Genomic DNA, 22,637 nt, shown 5'->3' on the forward strand with positions numbered 1-22,637 from the left:
GGGTGAGTGATGTTGTGTATCTGTAAAGCATGCACTCCCATGTTCCGCCAACAGGGAGCGCATCCCCTGAAGTCCAAAGGGATCCCAGCATCTCTGGGAGCATTGTATATAGGCCAGCCCCTAAGGCCTGTTCCTCACTCTGGAGTGTCTTAATAAAGACTGAGGTCACTGTTACTTTAATCTCCATGTGTGCAGTCTCATCTGTGTTCGGAACACAATAAAACAATCTTCTTTCTCCCTATATCCTCACTGTGTTGCAAGCAAGATTTAACCACATAATCTCCACTAACTAATTGCTTCGGACTTCAAAACTGTGGAATTCTTTACTTAATTCAGTATTTCTTTCCTTCCAATCTTCAAGCTTTTAAAACCCTTGGTTTTAGTCACCTAAATCACAGTTTCCTGATTTGCCTTGTCTTCTCTTTTATTATTAGTTTCAAACTTGGTGTATCCTGCACAATGGGATTTGGCACTTAACCTTGACTTTAAATAAAGAGAAAATTAAAAGTCTCAACTTTTACAGGCAACGTATTCAGAATAAAAAATACTCATAATACTCATCTGGTTGGTCAACAACTTATAAAAAGATGAGTTTATGTTTTGGTAGTAGAGCTTTGGCCGAAACATTAATCTGCTTTTCCCTCTCTCGATGCTGACCAACATGCTGTGCATTTCCAGAATTTTCTAGTCTTATTTCAGTTTCCAGAACTTCTGTTTTTTCTCTTTAACCCAGATCACTTAAAATCTATCATGCTTTTTAAAGGGATATAAAATATCCAAGCAGAGCATATATTGTTCAAAAGTTCATTGCATTTTTTTTTTAAACCCTGAGATTTCCCTGATGGTGATGTTACTGGAGTGGCTGACATGGTAGGCCTCCATTGAGCTGAGTATTTAAAATAATTTCTGTATCACTTGCATAAACTTTTAAACTTCTGGCCGAACACTCAAATGAAAATATCCTGTTAAAATCAATGTGCAACACTTTGTGGCACCAAACATTTACTTACCTTTGGTAGATGGCATTAAAGGAGTGTGGACAGTGATGAAGTCACACTGCGGCCAGAGATGATCCAGAGCCACAAATTCTACTCCAAAGGTAATTGCCACTTCAGCAGGAATTATTGGATCATAGCCCATGGTCTGAAACAATACCAAAATGTATTTGTGCTCAATTCTTTGGAAACTTTTCAACTTATCTCAGACCCCAAATCTGCATTGGGTACAACATAAAATAGGAGATCTCCAGCAGTTAAATTGTATTTATTTGAATGTCTAGAAGACTACAACTTATTGGGCCCAAGTTTCCACATGATTTGCACCTGATTTTTTAGGAGCAACTGGTGGAGAACAGACTATCTTAGAAATCGCAATTCTCCACATTTTTTTTTTCTGCAGTTCTAGTCAGGTAGAACAGTTCCACTTTGGAACAGAATTTTTTCTTCAAAAGGGGGCGTGTCCGGCCACTGACGCCTGATTTCAAAGTTTCCACAGTGAAAACGTACTCCAAACTAACTTAGAATGGAGCAAGTGAAGATTTTTGTAGAACTGAAAAAATCCTGTTCAACATATTAAAAAAATCAGGCGCAGGTTACAAATTAGGCGTCCAGAACGAGGTGGGGGGGGAGGGAAGTCATTAAATTCTACAATAAATCCTTATTTATACTTCTACAAATATTATCCAACCTGAATAAATATTTATAAGCAAAGAAAAAATTAAATAAACCATCTTCCTACCTGAGTGAAAGTGCTTCAGGCACAGAGAATGCTGCAATCAGCCTGAGGCGCCCGTTCTTTCCCGTGAAGGGGGGGGGGGGGGGTGGGGGGGGAAGACAGTGAGAAGGCTGCAAGTGCTGATGTGCTTTTATTTTAAAAATTTCAAAAATTAAACAGCTACAAAGAACTACAAAAATGGCCGAGTGCCAATGTTTTTTTCACACTGCGCGTGCGCGAACGCTCTAACGCGCACGCGCAGCGTTGCCGGCAGGAAAAAAAACTAATTTAAATAGTACCCACCCCCTCCCACTTACAAAATCGGCACGAGTGCAGGCTCCGCCCCCCCTGGGCACCGCGCCAGGCAGACAAGGAGCTGCAGAACCGCCTTTTTTTTTAGGCGCCGTTTTAGGTGCGAAAAACGGGCGCCCAGCTCGGAGGGGCGCCCGTTTTTTAATCATGTGGAAACTTGGGCCCATAGTACCTTTAATGCAATAAAACATTTCAAATGTGCTTCAGAGATGAAAATAACCAGATACCAAGAAGTAATGAAGGGTTAGGGGTAGTGACCAAAGGAGAGATCAAATAAGTTGGCTTTTGAAGGAGAGAGACAGAGAAATGCAGGGAGAGCAATCCAAAGTGTGTGGCTGAGATAGCTGAAGGCTTTTTGACCAAAGGTAGGATGCAGAAGGGAGGGATAATGGAAGTCAGAACCCAAGCAGAGGGAGGCATTGACAAAGTCAGTAAACTTTGGGCCAAGATCAGGGCAGAGATATGGGAGGGAGGAGGGAGTGACTAGATGGTCTCAAGCTTTGAGACTAAGAAATCCATTAACTTTTTACATTTAAGAGTTCACAAATCAACTTCATGAATACTCCAATTATGAAACCCTCACATTTGAAACAAAGTGCTAAAAATACCAGATCTCGGTCTAGTTAGTAGTTCTGAATGTGACTCTGGCATGCACAAGCACAAAGAAAGCACTGTTAGAAGTGTAGTCTGCTTATCCACTACTTACAGTAGGAATGCAAGAATGCTTTACAGCAGACTGGATTAAAAAAATGCAGATATTATGAAGTCCATAGTACTCAACAATCTAGCATTCAAAAACTAGCGACAGACAGAAAAACAGAATTGCATTTATATGATGCATTTCACGACTTCAGGATGTTCCAAAGTGCTTTACAGCCAATGAAGTACCTTTGAAGTGCAGTTACTGATGTAACGTAGCAAATATGGCAGCCATTTTGTGCACAGCAAGCTCCCACGAACAGCAATGTGATAATGACCAGATAACCTGTTTTAGTGATGTTGGTTGACAGATAAATATTGGCCAGGACACCAGGGAGAACTCCCTTGGTTTTCTTCTAAATAGTGCCATGGAATCTTTTATGTCGACCTGTGGTTTAACATCTCATCTGAAAGATGGCACCTCCAACAGTACTGCGCTCCCTCAGTACGGCACTGGGAGTGTCAGCCTGGATTATGTGCTCAAGTCTCTGGAGTGGGGCTTGAACTACAACCTTCTGACTCAGGAGAGCACGCTACCAACTGAGCCATGGCTGATAATAGGTGCAGCGTTCTTTTTTTCACCCAATTTCTACATGATCAGAATCATTAACCTTATCTAGTACAGTATTTTGTGGTACAAATAAAATGTCAGTTTTTGTTTTTATGTTCAATGAATGAGAATCTTTGTGTATCAGTAACTACAAAAGATATGGGATGTTGGCATAGATTACTGAATTATAGTTCAGTTTTGGAGAACCCTTAGCTCATGGCAATATTTATCCACAATAATAGAATATTTGTTTTCATATCATTCAGTCGTATATTTTATCACAACAGATTAAAAGCATTACAGGCTGCTTATTTTACTTTCAGAATGTTTCAATGGTAGCATTGTTCACACTTTTGCTGTGAAAAACAGAGAATGACGACGGCATCACTACGAGTTGTGTTACCCCAGGAGATAACAATGGCATTTTAGAATTCAGATTTCAGAAAGTTCCAGCTGCAGTTTGAATAATAGCACAGCTTGAGTGATTAAATCAGACTTCCAAAATTTCCATTTGTAGAAAATTTGCACGCGTGAAAATTCTGGGGCTAGTCATTTAGAACCAAACACATATTTTATGATCCATTTAAAATTAATTTTGGGCTTGTCTGTGAAGAAAGCTGAAAATCTATGGTCGGCCAATGCTTCTGCTACAGTTCAGCACTTGGTTGACACTCAGCCATGAAATGTGACTAATTCCATATCTAAGTTTCTTTTATTCGTCTTTTAATTGTAGTACTATTTGATACCAGGGAATGATACCAAATTTTAGCTCAGTATAATGGAAGATGCATCTTATTTTACCGCAAAAGAGAAACCAAATTCAGCAAATGGGTCTGTTTAAATGGTCTCTCGCTTATTTTTATATATATTATACCAGTTTATCATCCCCAGGTAACTCTGGGTGAAGCTGCCATAAGTTCAGTTGCGCATTATTTACTCATGCTATGCTATTTGGATAAGTAGAGTCAACAAGCTTCATGAAGATAAGCCCTCAGGTCAACATGTCTTGGAAGTCTTTCAGAATCTTATGATAATGCAATAAGCAAAGGCTATACTTAGCAGCGAAAGTTAAGTGTCATGATCATTCAAATCGGATTAATCATGAGCATTTAACAATCAGGGTATTGACACGAAGTAAACAGTTGATTAGCAATGCTCCCTTATTGACATTGGCTACATTCTACTATAACATGACTTAAAGGGAACATTTCCACTTTTAGCACAGAAATTAAAATTCAATACATCAGCCTACTGAAATTCAGTTTTAACAGGTGTCAATGTTTGATATTCTATTTTGTGACATTACATTGTTTATTTCAAGTAAATTTTAGAAAGTTTAATGTCCTCATATAAAGAAACAACGCATAAGAAATGATCAGTCAGGTTTGAGTATTCAACGCTCTATCACAAAACCCCGCACCTCAAACTAACTTGTGGCACAGGAAAGCAAATACACCCTTAGAAAATGAGAATTTTATTATGTTTTCCATTTCAGTGTATATTTGCACTGTACAACTTATGTGCTATTCAAATTATGAAACATCCCTTCTCCAAACAGAATGTACAGTGGGTGATGGTGATGTCAAAACTGCTTCCTAAAAGCAGGATTAGGGCAGCATTAGGCTTGGATGCCTTCCCCTTCCAACACACATTAACCACTATGGGCCCAAGTTTCCACATGATTTGCGCCTGATTTTTAGGAGCAACTGGTGGAGAACGGACTATCTTAGAAATCGCAATTCTCCACATTTTTTTTTTCTGCAGTTCTAGTCAGGTAGAACAGTTCCAGTCAGGTAGAACAGTTCCACTTTGGAACAGAATTTTTTCTTCAAAAAGGGGGCGTGTCCAGCCACTGACGCCTGATTTCAAAGTTTCCACAGTGAAAACGTACTCCAAACTAACTTAGAATGGAGCAAGTGAAGATTTTTGTAGAACTGAAAAAACCTTGTCTACACATTAAAAAAATCAGGCGCAGGTTACAAATTAGGCGTCCAGAACGAGGTGGGGGGGGGGGAAGGAAGTCACTAAATTCTATAATAAATCCTTATTTATACTTATACAAATAAATCCAACCTGAATAAAAATTTATAAGCAAAGAAAAGATTAAATAAACCATCTTCCTACCTGCGTGAAAGTGCTTGAGCCAGGGAGAATGCTGCGGGGGGGGGGGGGGGGGAAATAAAAAAAAAGAGAGGAGGAGAGCAGCCGTTTGTTCCCGCCGGGGGGGGGGGGGGGGGGGGAAGAGAACAGCTGCGCTCAACTTTGAGGCTTCCTGCAGCCTTCTCACTGCTGCAAGAAGCCTCAGTGCTGATGGCAATGTGCTTTTATTAAAAAATGTTCAAAAATTAAACAGCTACAAAGAACTACAAAAATGGCCGAGTGCCAATGTTTCCTTCACACTGCGCGTGCGCGCATGCTCCAACGCGCACGCGCAGCGTTGCCGGCAGGAAAAAAACTAATTTAAATGGTACCCGCCCCCTCCCACTTACAAAATCGGCGCGAGTGTAGGCTCCGCCCCCCTGGGCGCCGCGCCAAGCAGACATGGAGCTGCAGGGCGCTCCAGAATCGCGCATTTTTTTTCCGGCTTGAAAACGGGCACCCAGCTCGGAGGAGCACCTGTTTTTTATCGTATGGAAACTTGGGCCCTATATTCTGAATTTTAAAGGGACATCCTAATAACTTGTCAGAAAGCAGTTTGACAATATTGTTTTATTCTTGAATCCTGCATGCAAAGATTGTTTAATTCCTAATGAAGCAAAAATTCTTCCTTTCAGCATGAATGCACAAATATAAACAAAGAGTAAAGTCACTATTGGAAATAAAATGCTTGTTTGACGTCACAAACGAAAAAAAAATTCAGATGGTATTAATTGTCTCTTAGGCATGCTAAATCAAAACCCTTTGCATATCCTGATTCAGCATAGAATGGAGCATTTTCCTTCTAAAAATCACTAGCATTTAAAAAAATTAGATACAATTTTAAATATATTGATTCCTTATTATGTTTGCACTTGCTATTGTTGCATGCAATCTGGATTAAGATAGCAAGCTCAGGTATCAATGTCTTGAATATGCTACAGTCTGTTACATTATTTATTTCTGGAATCATAATTGCAAATAAAATTAATTTGCTTTCTTTGTCCTTAAAACCAGCTATGTTCTGCACGGTTCCATCTACTACCCACTATTGATACGCTGTTAGCACAATCTCATTTGGTGTAGAACACTTGAAAACTGTCATACTTAGACAAGTCTGCATTTGTATTTGAATCTTGAATTTGTTGCCAGTAAAAACATTTGTAACAAGTCTAAATGAGTGAGCTGTGACAGCGGAAGTATTTGAACAGCTTGAAAATGCAGAAGCTGCAATAGAGTTTTACATCATGCTTGGTTAGAGATTTAGTAAATGAAACCATGTTGGGCATTGGCCAGCTGTTTCTAGGTGTCAAGGGAACAAATTAATGTCATCATCATAGGCAATCCCTCGAAACGAGGATGACTTGCTTCCACGCCAGCCATCACACGGGCTTGACAGAGCTGGGTCTTGGTCCAGTGGTAGGATTAACCAAGACGACTGGAGACCAGCTCTGCTGCACAGACCTAGTGTGCACACATCTCACAGTGTGGGCTGGCCTGTGCTGCCCCTGGGCCCTCACCTCTTCTGGGCTCCAATGTACAAGGCTTATGTTAGGAGTGTGATGGAACACTCGCCTGGATCAGAACAGCCATAACACTCGAAGCTCAACACCATCTGGGGCAGAGCAGTTCACTTAATCAGTGCCCAGACTCCAGTCTCTTGTGCATCCCCTCCCCCTTTGCCACATCATTGGCAGCTGTGCCTTCCGCTAATCCCTCCAAATCTTCAGTTTCCTTTCCTCTTAAGAACTTCCTTAAAGCCCATCTCTGACCAAGCTTTGGTCACTCCTCCTAATCTTTCTTTGGCTTGGCATCCATTTTTCTTATGCCTCAAGTATTTTGGACCATTTTTCTATTAAAAATGCTGTATAAATGCAAATTGTTGTAGTAGAGGATTATTGTCTGTTTTTAAAAAATTAACCACTGAAGCACAGGCTTCCTTTCCCTCCCCACCTCATTCCAGTCGTCACAGCACTGGTTTTCCACTGGACTATCATATATTTGGAGCATGGGCTGCACATCACTCTTTTCCTATTAATTTTCTGTAGTTTTGCCTCTGAAGAAAAAAGGGGAGATTTTGTTTGTTCACCTATAAGACTACACAGCTCATCATTAACCAAAGTGTTATTAGTAAGGCTGATTTTTTTATTATTTTACTGTAAATGGTTAATTTCTTGTGTCTCACCATACCTTCATTCCAAATGATTGCATTCTAGTTGCTACTTCCTTGCCAATTCTTCCAAGTCCCACAATTCCAAGGGTTTTCCCATATAGCTCCATGCCCATGAACTATAAAGAAATGAAGATGAAGATAATGTGGTTAAGTCACATATTTTAGAGTGAACTTTAAAACAGGGAAAATATGACTAATACATCTCCTGCTGTTTGTATTTTCTCCTATGTTCTACCTTCCTTTCCTGAAAACAGAGATTCACGTGAGGAATGCTTAATCAGCAGCCCATCAATGGAGAATTCTACGTGTGTTGCCCAAGCTTTAGGTGACAGCATACTACTGAGACATTAGGATGCAGGGGACATTACAGCCAAGCCTGATCCTATCCTCACCCGACATCAATGCATGTGCACATTTCAACAAGGCTACTGAATAATGAACAGCGTGATTTTCATCCCCTCTTCATCCAAACCACTGTGGCAAACTGTAATGTCCCATCACAGCACAGCTGAAAACAATTAAAAGCATAGACCATTGGACCCATCTGGTAACAACTAGGAGTACACTGACCAGCCAATAACTTTTCATTATTATTGCCCCCCCACAACCCCAGTATAATTTCCCAGTCCAGAAAAAAATACTGTTAAAATTATATTTGATCACAGAAACATTGACTGATCAATCGAGAGATTTCTAGTCAACAGCCCATTGGCAAAGTATCAAAATTACAGTAATCAGTTATATTGAGCAAATTTTCAGTTCACTTGCTTGTGTGTATTTGACCCATTCATACCTCTACCTCACCTTCTTTCTCTCCCAGTTTCCAGCTCTCATGGAAGCAGTTCCCTGTGGAATTTGCCTACAATAACAAATTAAATCTTATTTCAATTTATCACAGCTGAAAAGCAGAAAACAATGCCGTAAACCTTTACTAAAATCAAACTAGTTGGCAGTACATCAGCATAAGACAATAGAATTGGACCAAGTTAATGTCCATTGTTAGAAAAAGAGCTTAAAAATAGCATGAACATATAAAAAGGCAGACAGAAGACCAGCTCGTCTACCTGTGCCATCCCACATGATGCAACCTGCACACACCATTAAACACATCCCACCCCCGCAGTTGTGCAATCCCCTGGGAGAGGCAAAATAAAAAAAATTCATAGGCTAATTTAGGCAAAAACTCTGACCTCTGCAGGCAATCAACCAAGCTCCAAGAGATCATGGTGACTCATACCATTATCCCAGTAAACCCACCTACCTTCTTTAACTTATGACAGCTTCCACTTGCAGAAACCTGTCCAGTTGCCTTTTGAATCCACACTCACTGCACATATTGGCAACTTATTCAAGAGGTTTACCACTCAAAATATACACTTCCTAGCACCTAATTTAACTCTTTCCTTTTGTAACCTGTATTGATGTTCCTAGTTCTCATCTGCCTATCTAGATCAAGTAACGTAACCACATGGACAGAATCAAATGCATATTTACTTTCAAAGACCTCAAATTATATTCCCATGAAGTCTATCCTCCTCAGAATTAAAACTTCCCAGCTCTCTAAACCTGTCCTGATAAGTAAGGACCCTTAAACTCGCTAGCAATCTAGTGGCCCTTCTCTGAATTTTTTTTTCAGGGCCTGAATATCCCCCACCATGTGAGGGGATCAAAACTGGACAGTTATCCCAACAAAAAACAGAGAAAATCTAAGGGACATTAGAGATCAAGCCCGAGACTGCCAACCGAATGACAGAAGATAAAGTGAAATTTGGACATTGGGCCTCATTAAATCAAAATGAAAACCCATCTCAAAAATCATACATAAAGGATAGAATAACCATCAAATTCCACACTACCTGGATGCTAAATGCTAGATTATAGCCAGAAGGATACAAACACTGATGGAACCTGCTTTCTGGGAGACTTTCATTTCTTATAGATTCAGAAGAGCAGAGTAGCTCATCAGAAAGGTAGCAAATTTCGAGTGCATTCAAGATAGTTTTTTGGAGCAATATGTTCTAGAACCAAGAAGGCAGGCCATACTAGATTTAGTAATGATCCAGATTTAGTTAATAATCTAACAGTAAGGGAACATTTATCCACATGATCATATGATCAAATTCAATGTTAAGTTTGAAAAGGAGAAACATAGGCACAGTTACCAAGATTCTAGACTCTGGTGAGGTTAACTTTAAGAACATAAGAAATAGGAGCAGGAGTAGGCCATTTGGCCCCTCGAGCCTGCTCCACCATTTAATAAGATCATGGCTGATCTGATCATGGACTCAGCTCCACTCCCCATAGTCCTTTACTCCCTTATCACTGAAAATTTGTCTATCACCGCCTTAAATATAATCAATGACCCAGTCTCCAGAGAATTCCATAGATTTACAACCCTCAGAAATTTCTCCTCATCTCAGTTTTAAATGGGCGGCCCCTTATTCTGAGAGACTATTACCCCTAGTTTTAGTTTCCCATATGAGTGGAAATATCCTCTCTGCATCCACCTTGTCAAGCCCCAGGATGAGACAGAGACAGCAAACTGTTATTGGATAAAACTATAGATGAAGAGTGGGAAGTGTTCAAAAAATAATTTAGCTTAATACAAGACCAGTATATATGGCCAAGGCTCTACCTTTTTATTCTCAGGATGTAGGTATCGCTGGCAAGGCCAGCATTTATTGCCCATCCCTAATTACCCTCCAGAAGGTGGTGGTGAGCTGCTTTCTTGAATACAACTGAGTGTCTTGCTAAGCCATTTCACAGGGCAGTTAAGAGTCAACCACGTTGCTGTGGGTCTGGACGCACATCAAGACCAGACCGATAAGGGCAGATTTCATTCTCTAAAAAGGACATTAGTGAAGCAGATGTTTTTTTTTAAAAAAAACAATCCAGTAGTTTCATGGTCACCATTACCGACACTAGCTTTTTATTCCAGATTTATTTTATTAACTGAATTTAAATTCCCCAATTGCCGTGGTGGGATTTGAACTCACCTTTCCAAAAGATAGGCAAAGGGAAGGAAAGATAGCAGCTGGTGTGGCAGTATTGGGTAAGGAGAATGTTAGTGCTGGAGAGGGGGGAATGTCCTGGAGGGTCAAGGACAGAATCAATATGACAAGAGTTAAAAAATAATAGAAGTGCCATCATAGGCAGTTCCCTGAAATTGAGGAAGACTTGCTTCCACTCTAAAAGTGAGTTCTCAGGTGACTAAATAGTCCAATACGGGAATGAGTCTCTGTCACAGGTGGGACAGACCAGTCATTGAAGGAAAGGGTGGGTGGGGAATCTGGTTTGCCGCATGCTCCTTCCGCTTGCTTTCTGCATGCTCTCGGCGACGAGACTTGAGTTACTCAGCGCCCTCCCGCTTGCTCTTCCTCCACTTAGGGCGGTCTCTGGCCATATTCTATAGGCCACCAAGTGGTGGGAAAAATATGGAGGAGCAAATTTGCAGAGAAATTACAGAGAGATGCAAGAACTATAGAGCAGTGATAATGGAGGACTTCAACTATCCTAATATAGACTGGGATAGTAATAAGTGTGCTCAGAAGAATTTTCTGGATCAGTATGTTTCCGGTCCAACCAACGAGGAAGGAGGCATTGCTGGATCAGATTCTGGGGAATGAGGTTCGGTCAAGTGTCAGTAGGTCAATATTTAGGGAACAGTGATCATAGTATCAAAAGGCTTAGATTAGCTATGGAAAAAAAGACAGGGAACAATCTAGAGTAAAAATACTTAATTGGAGGAAAGTCAATTTCAGTGAGATGAGAACGGATGTGGCCTGGGTAAATTGGAATCAAAGATTGGCAGGCAAAACTGTAATGGAACAATGGGCTGCCTTTAAAGAGGAAATAGTTCGGAAACAGTCGAGGTCCATTCCCACTGGGGGGAATGGTAGGGCAACTAAAGTCAGAGTTCTTTGGATGACAAGAGATAGAGAGTAAGATGAAACAGAAAAAAAAAGAAGAGCATGTATGACAAATGTCAGGTTGAGAATACATCTGAGAATCAGGCTAAATATAGAAAGCTCAGGAGAAAAGTGAAAAAAAAATGAGGGATAGAGAGGGTATGAGAATAGAACAGCAGCTAAAATAAAAAGTAATCCAAAGTCTTCTGTAGGCATATAAATAGTAAAAGGGTAGTAAGAGGGGTGGGGCCAATTAGGGACCAAAAAGACCTACGCATGGAGGCAGAGATGCTAAATGAGCACTTTGCATCTGTCTTCACCAAGGAAGATGCTGTCATAGACAGTGAAGGAGGAGGTAAAAGAGAGATACTGGATGGGATAAAAATCGATAGAGGAGGTACTAGAAAGACTGGCTGTACTTAAAGTAGTTAAGTCACCAGGACTGGATGGGATGCATCCTAGGTCGCTGAGGGAAGTATAAAAGGAAGAAATCACAGAGGAATTGGCTATAATCTTCCAATCCCCTTCAGAAACAGGGGTGGTACCAGAGGACTAGTGAATTGCAAATATTACACCTTTGCAAAAAAAAAAGGGTGTAAAGATAAACCCAGCAACTACATGCCAGTCAGTTTAACCTCAGTAGTGGGGAAGTTTTTAGAAACAATAATCAGGGCAATTTAACAGTCACTTGAACAAAGCGTGGATTAAATAAGGAAAGCCAGCACGGATCTGTTAAAGGCAAATCATGTTTAACCAACTTGATCGAGTTTTTTGATGAGGTAACAGAGGGTTGATGACGGCAATGCGGTTGAAGGCGTACATGGATTTCCAAAAGGCGTTTGACAAAGTGCCACATAATAGGCTTGCCTGCAAAGTTGAAGCCAGTGAAATAAAAGGGACAGTGGCAGCATGGATACGAAATTGGCTAAGTGACAGGAAACGGTAGTGGTGAACGGTTGTTTTTCCAGACTGGAGGAAGGTATATAGTGGTGTTGCCTAGAGATCGATTCTAGGACCACTGTTTTTCTTGATGTATATTAATGACATCGACTTGAGTGTGCAGGGCACAATTTCAAAATTTGCAGATGACACAAAGCTTGGAAGTATAGTGAAGAGTGAGGAGGATAGTGATAGATTTCAAGACGACATAGACAGGCTGATGAAATGGGCTGACATGTGGCAGATGAAGTTTAACACAGAAAAGTGCAAAGTGATACATTTTGGTAGAATGAGGAAATATAAATTCAAGAGTGCAATCCTGAAATTTGAGAGATATCAAGATTAACAAAGTGTTTTTGCAATTACATTAGAAAAAGGATAGTCAAGGGTAATATGGGTCCTTTAAAAGCAGATGTGGATAACATTACAAATAAAAGGAAATGGCAGACTTGTTGAATAATTACTGTCAGTCTTCACAGTAGAGGAAGAGGATAATATAACTGATATTCCAGGAAAACTAACCAGCAAAGGGTACTGAGGGATATGGAGCCAAGGCAGGTAAATGGAGTTAGGATACAGATCAGCTGTGATCGCATTGAACAGCAAAACTGACTTGAGAGCCTACTCCTGTTCCTTTGTTGGTACTACTGAAAACTGGTTCCAAGACCAAAAAAAGCACTTAATTGTTAGTCTCCTGAGCCCGTGTGGACCACCATCTATCAAATCCTAGCAGCTCATGTTAACACAATTCTCACTACTGTCAAAGAGGTGTATCCCCTACTGTAGCACATCAGTTATATCTCCCAGTAAATGTGGATAAAATGTGTGTGGAATAAATGCTGATTTGAGAAGCTAAAGTGTGAACTTATCTGGAACTGGGAAGAATTGGGCCTTATCCTCGTCCTCCTCTCCACCCCACCCAACTAGAGAGCGGTTGGACTGTTCCGTGGGTGGGATGAGAAAAAGCAATGACACCTCACACCCAATTCCAAATTCTACAAAGAACAGCCGCCCAAACCTCAACTTTTGCCATTTCCAAAGTCTCCTGCAAAGAGCATCTGGATACCCTGATCATAATGTTATCCAAAACTAGACAAAAAAGAGCAAAACACATGTACCTTCCAATGCTCAATTAAAAATTATTTTAAAATCTTTATAAGCAGAGCATAATGCAGGGGTGGCAGTATGCAGGTAGTAAAATACATTCTCTACAACTGGGTGTGACTGCACTCTGGTTCCTTTTTATCTATCTAATCATAGCCAGAGAATCACTTACAATGGCTTTTCTTCCTGCATTACCACCACTGGAGTCCCTCAAGGATCTAACCTTGGCTCCCTCTTATCTACATGCAGTCCCTCGACAACATGATATGAAAACACAGCTTCAGTTTCCACATGTATACTGACGACACCCAGCTCTACCACATCACCAAGTCTCTCGACCCCTCCACTGCCTCTAACTTGTCAGACTGCTTGTTCAACATCCAGTACTGGATCAGCAAAAATTTCTCCAACTATTAGGAAGACCGAAGCCATTGTCTTCGGTCCCACCACAAATTCTGTTCCCAAGCCACTGACATAGTCTCTCTGCCTGGCAACTGTCTGAAGTTGAAACAAACTGTTCGCATCCTTGGTGCTGTACTTGAACCCGTAATGAGCTGCCAACCACATATCCGTGCCATTATTAAGACCGCCTATTTCCACCTCTGGAATATCATCTGGCTCCGCCCCGCCTCAGCTCATCCGCTGCTAAAACTCTCATCCATGCCTTTACCTCTAGACTTGACTGTTACAACACACTCCTGGCAGGCCTCCCACATAAACTTGAGGTCATCTAAAACTCAGCTGCCCGTGTCCTAATTTGCATCAAGTCCCATTCACCCGTCACCCCTGTGCTCGCTGACCTACATTGCTTAACCAGGAGCCAATGCCTCGATTTTAAAATTTTCATCCTTTTTTTCCCCCCCAAATCGTTCCATCTCCTCCAGCCCCACAACCATCCCCACTCCTGTAATTCCAGCCTCTTGAGCATCCCCAATTTTAAAATCACTGGACCATTGGTGGCCATGCCTTCAGCTGCCAATGGCCTAAGCTCTGAAATTTCCTCTCCAAATATCTTTCCTCCTTTAAGACACTACTTCTTTGACCAAGCTTTTGGTCATCTGCCCCAATACCTCATGTGGCTTAGTGTCAAATTTTGTTTTATAATGCTGCTGTTAAGTACCCTGGGATGCTTTAGTACATTAAAGGTGTTTTTATAGATACAAGTTGCTGTATAAGAGGAGTTCCTATATAAAATTTGAGCCAATAATTAAAAGTTCTTAACTTCAGCCATGTTAGCAATGAGAGATGTTGAGCTCATCAGAGATAATGACAGTGATAGATATTTTATTCATTAGAAGGGAAAGTAATTCATGGCTGCTCTCTTGTGACTCATGGCAGCTTGTGTGGTTCACTATAGCTGGCTGCTATGCAGCAAAGACAGAGCAAGTGCCTTCTTAGCTAGCTAATGGTTTGATGCAAGGTACTGGAAATCCATTAAGAAAACAAGATCGCCTTCATTTTTCCCCAAAAAGGTGTCATATAAATCTAGACATTACATCCTCAGTTAGGAATTATTTGAGAAAATTAATCAGATTAAATAAAGTAAGAGAAAGCAAAGAAAATAACTTTTCAATGAACATAATTAACATTTTAAAAGTGAAACTTTGTGTTCCAATCAAACTAAATAACACTTTACATTTCCATTCCAACTTTGCTACTGTTACCATTCCAGATAACAGAATCTAGATGATTATCATAAGGACACTAGCATTGAGCCACACACATTAGGAACTGATTTGTAGTATATGGACTGCAATGTATCAGTAGTAGGAAGACAAGAGGATTGGCTAACTAACAAAGAGAGAGTCAGGATAAATGGTTCATTCTCTGGTTGGCAACCAGTAACTATGGGATGCCACAGGGATCAGTGCTGCGACCCCAACTATTTACAATCTATTTTAGCGACTTGGAAGAAGGGACTGAGTGTAACGTAGCCAAGTTTACTGACGATACAAAGATGGGAGGAAAAGCAACGTGAGGAGGACACAAAAAATCTGCAAAAGGACAGACAGTCTAAGTGAGTGAGCAAAAATTTGGCAGGTGGAGTATAATGTTGGAAAGTGTGAGTTCATGCACTTTGGCAGAAAAAAATCAAAAAGCAAGTTATTATTTAAATGGAGAAAGATTGCAAAGTGCCACAGTACAGCAGAACCTGGGGGTACTTGTGCATGAAAAACAAAAGGATGGTATGCAGGTACAGCAAGTGATCAGGAAGGCCAATGGTATCTTGGCCTTTATTGCAAAGGTGATGGAATATAAAAGCAGGGAAGTCTTGCTACAGCTATACAAGGTTTTGGTGAGGCCATACCTGGAATACTGCATGCAGTTTTGGTTTCCAGATTTACAAAAGGATATACTTGCTTTGGAGGCAGTTCAGAGAAGGTTCACTAGGTTGATTCCAGGGATGAGACAGTTGACTTGAGGAAAGGTTGAGTAGGTTGGGCCTCTACTCATTGGAATTCAGAAGAATGAGAGGCGATCTTATCGAAACGTATAAGATTATGAGGAGGCTTGACAAGGTGGATGCAGAGAGGATGTTTCCACTGATGGGGGAAGACTAGAACTAGAGGGCATGTTTAAAAGATGAGAAATTTCTTCTGAGGGTTGTAAATCTGTGGAATTCGTTGCCTCAGAGAGCTGTGGAAGCTGGAACATTGAATAAATTTAAGACAGAAATAGACAGTTTCTTAAATGATAAGGGGATAAGGGGAGCGGGTAGAGAAGTGGAGCTGCGTCCATGATCAGATCAGCCATAGAAACATAGAAAATAGGTGCAGGAGTAGGCCAATCAGCCCTTCTAGCCTGCACCCCCATTCAATGAGTTCATGGCTGAACATGCAACTTCAGTACCCCATTCCTGCTTTCTCACCATACCCCTTGATCCCCCTAGTAGTAAGGACTTCATCTAACTCCTTTTGAATATATTTAGTGAATTGGCCTCAACAACTTTCTGTGGTAGAGAATTCCACAGGTTCACCACTCTCTGGGTGAAGAAGTTTCTCCTTATCTCGGTCCTAAATGGCTTACCCCTTATCCTTAGACTGTGACCCCTGGTTCTGGACTTCCCCAACATTGGGAACATTCTTCCTGCATCTAACCTGTCTGAACCCATCAGAATTTTAAACGTTTCTATGAGATCCCCTCTCATTCTTCTGTACTCCAGTGAATACAAGCCCAGTTGATCCAGTCTTTCTTGATAGGTCAGTCCTGCCATCCCGGGAATCAGTCTGGTGAACCTTCGCTGCACTCCCTCAATAGCAAGAATGTCCTTCCTCAAGTTAGGAGACCGAAACTGTACACAATACTCCAGGTGTGGCCTCACCAAGGCCCTGTACAACTGTAGTAACACCTCCCTGCCCTTGTACTCAAATCCCCTCGCTATGAAGGCCAACATGCCATTTGCTTTCTTAACCGCCTGCTGTACCTGCATGCCAACCTTCAATGACACCCAGGTCTCGTTGCACCTCTCCTTTTCCTAATCTGTCACCATTCAGATAATAGTCTGTCGCTCTGTTTTTAACCACCAAAGTGGATAACCTCACATTTACCCACATTATACTTCATCTGCCATGCATTTGCCCACTCACCTAACCCATGCAGCCTCATAGCATCCTCCTCGCAGCTCACATTGCCACCCAACTTAGTGTCATCCGCAAATTTGGAGATACTACATTTAATCCCCTCGTCTAAATCATTAATGTAGTGTAAACAGCTGGGGCCCCAGCACAGAACCTTGCAGTACACCACTAGTCACTGCCTGCCATTCTGAAAAGTCCCCATTTACTCCTATTCTTTGCTTCCTGTCTGACAACCAGTTCTCAATCCATGTCAGCACACTACCCCCAATCCCATGTGCTTTAACTTTGCACATTAATCTCTTGTGTGGGACCTTGTCGAAAGCCTTCTGAAAGTCCAGATACACCACATCAACTGGTTCTCCCTTGTCCACTCTACTGGAAACATCCTTCAAAAATTCCAGAAGATTTGTCAAGCATGATTTCCCTTTCACAAATCCATGCTGACTTGGACCTATCATGTCACCTCTTTCCAAATGCGCTGCTATGACATCCTTAATAACTGATTCTATCATTTTACCCACTACTGAGGTCAGGCTGACCGGTCGAGAATTCCCTGTTTTCTCTCTCCCTCCTTTTTTAAAAAGTGGGGTTACATTGGCTACCCTCCACTCGACAGGAACTGATCCAGAGTCAATGGAATGTTGGAAAATGACCGTCAATGCATCCGCTATTTCCAAGGCCACCTCCTTAAGTACTCTGGGATGCAGTCCATCAGGCCCTGGGGATTTATTGGCCTTCAATCCCATCAATTTCCCCAACACAATTTCCCGACTAATAAGCCATGATTGTATTGAATGGCAGAGCAGGCTCGAGGGGCCGTAGGGCCTACTCCTGTTCCTATTTCTTATGTTATGACATTTTATTTTGGTTTTTTTTTGTAACTCAACAGTGCCTTGGTTCAATAACTTAATTTTGTTTGTTTGCGTAATCTTACCTGGCCAGGCACATGATCATTGCACAAGTCATTTCAGCAGCACTGATCGTGTTCCCATTTGGTGTGCTTTGAAGAAAAAAATAGGATTAATATTAATTGTTACTAATATCTTTTGGAGATTGGAGTAGTAGGCTTTTGCCAAGGTAAAAACATGAATTAGCTTGTTTGAAGAATGTAAATTAAAAATGCATTTCTCTATTTCTACTTCATTAGCTTTGATATTTCAGTATTGAGAAATATTGCTCTGTGGTGATTCGCTATAAATGGTCCTTTTCCAGTTGTATTTATTTCATTTGAAAAATCCAACAAAATCAAATTTTGTGGCAGAAAAACTCAGTTTCCATAATTTGTTCATTTGGACCCGATCTTAACCCGGTGTTCTTCCTTTACATCTGGTCAGAATTGATAGTTTAAAAAAAAAGAGGCTGTCTGTCACATATCAACCTAAGGTGCGTGCTGGAAGACTAGTATATATTTAGCAAATTGCAATGGTTTTCAGTACTCAAAGGATTAACATCCTGGATCTGGAAGCAAAGGAACCCCTGCTAATGTAACCTCCTAATTACTTTTCAGTAAAAGTTTAAATAAGTCTTGGTTATAAAGAACAAAACCAGGCTAATACATAAGCAGCACCTAGATTACAAGCTCCTGCGAGAATAAAATGTTTTATTCTCAAAATGATAACATTTAACTAAATATTTTAGCTAGGACATGGGGAAACCAGTAAAATACATATCCAAGTAATTCCTGAGCTTTAAATATGGCTAATAAGGATATCAATCACAATTAGATGTTAAAAACAAAATGCATTTTTGCATCTATTATGGCAAAGCTATTCATGTTTTCAGGCAGATGCTGTGCAAATCTGTCATTTGCTCAGCATATTTGAAGTTTTAGACGCGATTTCATTATTCATACTTCATCACAATGATTCCATTCCTTGTTGATGCATCTACGTCCACATTATCCACTCCAGTTCCAGCTCTACCTATTATCTTCAGATTCTTTGCAGCATTTATGACATCTGCAGTAACCTTTGTTCCAGAACGGATTATAAGCCCGTCATAGTCCTAATAATAATAGAAATACATTAGCACGCTCATTTGATTCTGTATTCAAAACATAGAAAATAGGTGCACGAGTAGGCCATTCAGCCCTTCGAGCCTGCACTGCCATTCAATATCATGACTGATCATTCACCTCAGTACCCCTTTCCTGCTTTCTCTCCATACCCCTTGGTCTCTTTAGCCGCAAGGGCCATATCTAACTCCCTCTTGAATATATCCAATGAACTGTCAACAATAATTCTCTGCCGTGGGGAATTCCACAGGTTAACAACTCAGTGAAAAAGTTTCTCCTCATCTCAGTCCTAAATGGCCTACCCCTTATCCTAAGACTATGTCCCCTGGTTCTGGACTTCCAACATCGGGAACATTCTTCCCACATCTAACCTGTCCAGTCCTGTCAGAAGCTTAAGTTTCTATGAGATCCCCTCTCATCCTTCTAAACTCCAGTGAATAAAGGCCCAATTGATCCAGTCTCTCCTCATACATCAGTCCAGCCATCCCTGGAATCTGTCTCGTGAACCTTCGCTGCACTCCCTCAATAGCAAGAACGTCCTTTCTCAGGTTAGGAGACCAAAACTGAACACGATATTCCAGGTGCGGCCTCACCAAGGCCCTGTACAACAGTAGTAAGACCTCCTTGCTCCTATACTCAAATCCCCAAGCTATGAAGGCCAACATGCCATTTGCCTTCTTCACTGCCTGCTGTACCTGCATGCCAACTTTTAATGCCTGATGAACCATGACACCCAGGTCTCGTTGCACCTCCCCTTTTCCTAATCTGCCGCAATTCAGATAATATTCTGCCTTCGTGTTTTTGCCCCCAAAATGGATAACCTCACATTTATCCACATTATACTGCATCTGCCATGCCTTAGCCCATTCACCTAACCTGTCCAAGTCACCCTGCAGCCATAGCGTCCTCCTCACAGCTCACACCGCCACCCAGTTTAGTGTCATCTGCAAACTTGGAGATATTACACTCAATTCCTTCATCTAAATCATTAATGTATATTGTAAAGAGCTGGGGTCCCAGCACTGAGCCCTGCGGCACTCCACTAGTCACTGCCTGCCATTCTGAAAAGGACCAGTTTATCCCGACTCTCTGCTTCCTGTCTGCCAACCAGTTCTCTATCCACATCAGTACATTACCCCCAATACCACGTGCTTTGATTTTGCACACTAATCTCTTGTGCAGGACCTTGTCAAAAGCCTTTTGAAAGTCCAAATACACCACATCCACTGGTTCTCCCTTGTCCACTCTGCTAGTTACATCCTCAAAAAAAAATCCAGAATATTTGTCAAGCATGATTTCCCTTTCATAAATCCATGCTGACTTGGACCGATCCTGTCACTGCTTTCCAAATGCGCTATTTTATCTTTAATGATCGATTCCAACATTTTCCCCACTATTGATGTCAGGCTAACCGGTCTATAATTACCCATTTTCTCTCTCCCTCCTTTTTTAAAAAGTTTGCCAAATTGCATTGCAGAGCACAGTTTTCACACCTTTCTGTAATATTTTAAACTCAATTTTAGTGGTATTGTAAAAATAATTTGACTACGGTTTATACAATTACACTCACTTCAATACAGGTAATGCAAATTTATGGTTGTTAGTGTTGAGCAGCTGTTCCTAGTTATGTTTCCATATTCAATTGGCAGTTAAATATTTAGAATGTAATGCAACAGGAACAGCTAGGGTACCATTAAGCAGTGCTTATTGATGCTGCAAAACCATACATATTCATTGGCAGGTGAGCCAAGTGTCTAACAATGAGATTGGGAAGAGAAAATAAAAGAAAATGGAAATAAGAAAAGGGAAACACATAGGAAAGAAAAATGAGGCAAAGCAAGAGGTTGCTGTGGTACTGTATGTAGGTTGATCCTTCAACTGCTTCTGCCAGGGAGTGGGTGAATTTGTGCATTTTCCAGGGGAAGGGAGAGAAGAAGCAACAAACAAAATCAACATTCTTCACATCCAACAGTCAAGGAAATATTAGCAATAGGCTGAGCTCAATTTACCTAACCCAGGGATAGTGCAGGCAACGATAAAATTACATTAGAAAAATGAATAGAAAATGAGAGAGCAGATAAAGAAGGAAGGCTTGCGGGATTTACATTAAATTATGGGAGATATGGGATTGACGTTACTTCATTTTGATGGTAGTTCAAAATGAGAAATGCACGAAAACAGCCTTCAACGATGTAATCTGTGCAACTGCTGGCTGGTATGTTTGGGAGAAGTTTCCATCTTCAATTAACTTAACTTGCAATTATAATACGAGTTTGAAGCAGAAACTAAAAATGTTTCGGTTTACTTCGCTTTGATTTGGATTCCACCAATAGAAACTATGCTTTCAGCAAATCATTCGATATATAAGCAAAGTTAACAATGATTATACTCTTTTCCAAAAACGCGACAGTTCATATTAAAGCCATTTTAGAATTACTTTAAAAAAAACCCTCTCCAAACATTGCTTTAAGTTTAGCTTTAATTCGCAATTCTCACACTGCAATAGTCTTAAATAGAGTTATATTTAAAAACCTTTCAATTGCCTCTATTTATGGTTGGAGGCCAGCCCACTGCTTCCCTGCCGGTTTGTGCTCAGAAACCTCTCGGCGCTGTTGCATCAGAAAAGAGATGCGTGATGCCGGAGCCTGAAGCCGAAGCCGGAGCCGCGCCATCAGGTACAGCCACCACCCAACAAATAAAGTTATCCCAATATATAAAAAGGTACAACTGCACCAATGGCTCGAGCCTGCGCCCTCGTTCGATCCCAGCTCTGGCATTTATTTGCATCACACAGGATGAACGAAGTTGTAGTTTCTCCACAGTTGTCTTTCGCAATACCAATACCGAAATGTACCCCCGCCCCCCTCCCTCAATACCAGCAGCAGTATGAACACCACACTGCCCGGCCACAGCGCCGAGTCTGCAACAATCTGAGCCGCCACTTCATACTCCATCACGAGACCCGCAGATATTATTTCAACGAGAAGATTTTAGGACTTGGAATAATACCTTAATTTCCGCGAGCAGTTCGTTCTTGGTCATACTTTTCTTCTCAACCACTTCGATTCCATTTTCTTCGAGAATCTTCTTGCAACTGGCATCTACACTCTCACTGATGAGGAGTCTACGAACTGAAAAAGCCATCTTTCTTTCCAACTTTGCCTTCGCGGGATCAAAACTGAACACGTGGTCACCGGTCTCGGCTTTGAAAAGCTGCCTCACCCCGCCCTTCGTCGAGTTATGTAAAGTGTATGCCAAACAAATTCAGACACGTACTTATAAATCAACAAATCGGGAATGAATCTGCTGATTGATGCGATGGTAATTTATATATTTCCATTCTAAACAGCAATTTGTTGATTGTAAACAGAGTTAGCAAATTGCGGAATAAATATTCGATTATTAGGTACTGAACTTTAAATATTGTTCCAGTTACCACATTTTCACTCACCGATATTTTGTGAAAGTAGTGCTAAAATAAGTGTCCTCTTTTATTTGGAGGTTATTTTTT

The 22,637-nt window shown here is 41.0% G+C and overlaps 1 protein-coding gene across 1 annotated transcript in view; it reads right to left on the reverse strand.

The window, feature by feature from the left end:
- The window catches only part of phgdh (phosphoglycerate dehydrogenase), a 77,689-nt gene extending 55,371 nt beyond the window's left edge, over window positions 1-22,318 (reverse strand). The window contains exons 1-6 of the mRNA XM_070875697.1: window positions 22,136-22,318; window positions 18,965-19,116; window positions 18,047-18,112; window positions 8,388-8,442; window positions 7,601-7,699; window positions 1,011-1,143 (exon numbers count right to left, since the gene is read on the reverse strand). Coding sequence (XP_070731798.1) covers window positions 1,011-1,143; window positions 7,601-7,699; window positions 8,388-8,442; window positions 18,047-18,112; window positions 18,965-19,116; window positions 22,136-22,270 — 640 coding nt within the window. The 5' untranslated portion in view covers window positions 22,271-22,318. The remainder of the gene's footprint in view (window positions 1-1,010; window positions 1,144-7,600; window positions 7,700-8,387; window positions 8,443-18,046; window positions 18,113-18,964; window positions 19,117-22,135) is intronic.
- Between the last annotated feature and the right edge of the window lie 319 nt (window positions 22,319-22,637).

The sequence above is a fragment of the Pristiophorus japonicus genome, chromosome 3 (genome assembly GCF_044704955.1).
Source record: "Pristiophorus japonicus isolate sPriJap1 chromosome 3, sPriJap1.hap1, whole genome shotgun sequence".
In the NCBI taxonomy this organism is placed as follows: Eukaryota; Metazoa; Chordata; class Chondrichthyes; family Pristiophoridae; genus Pristiophorus; species Pristiophorus japonicus.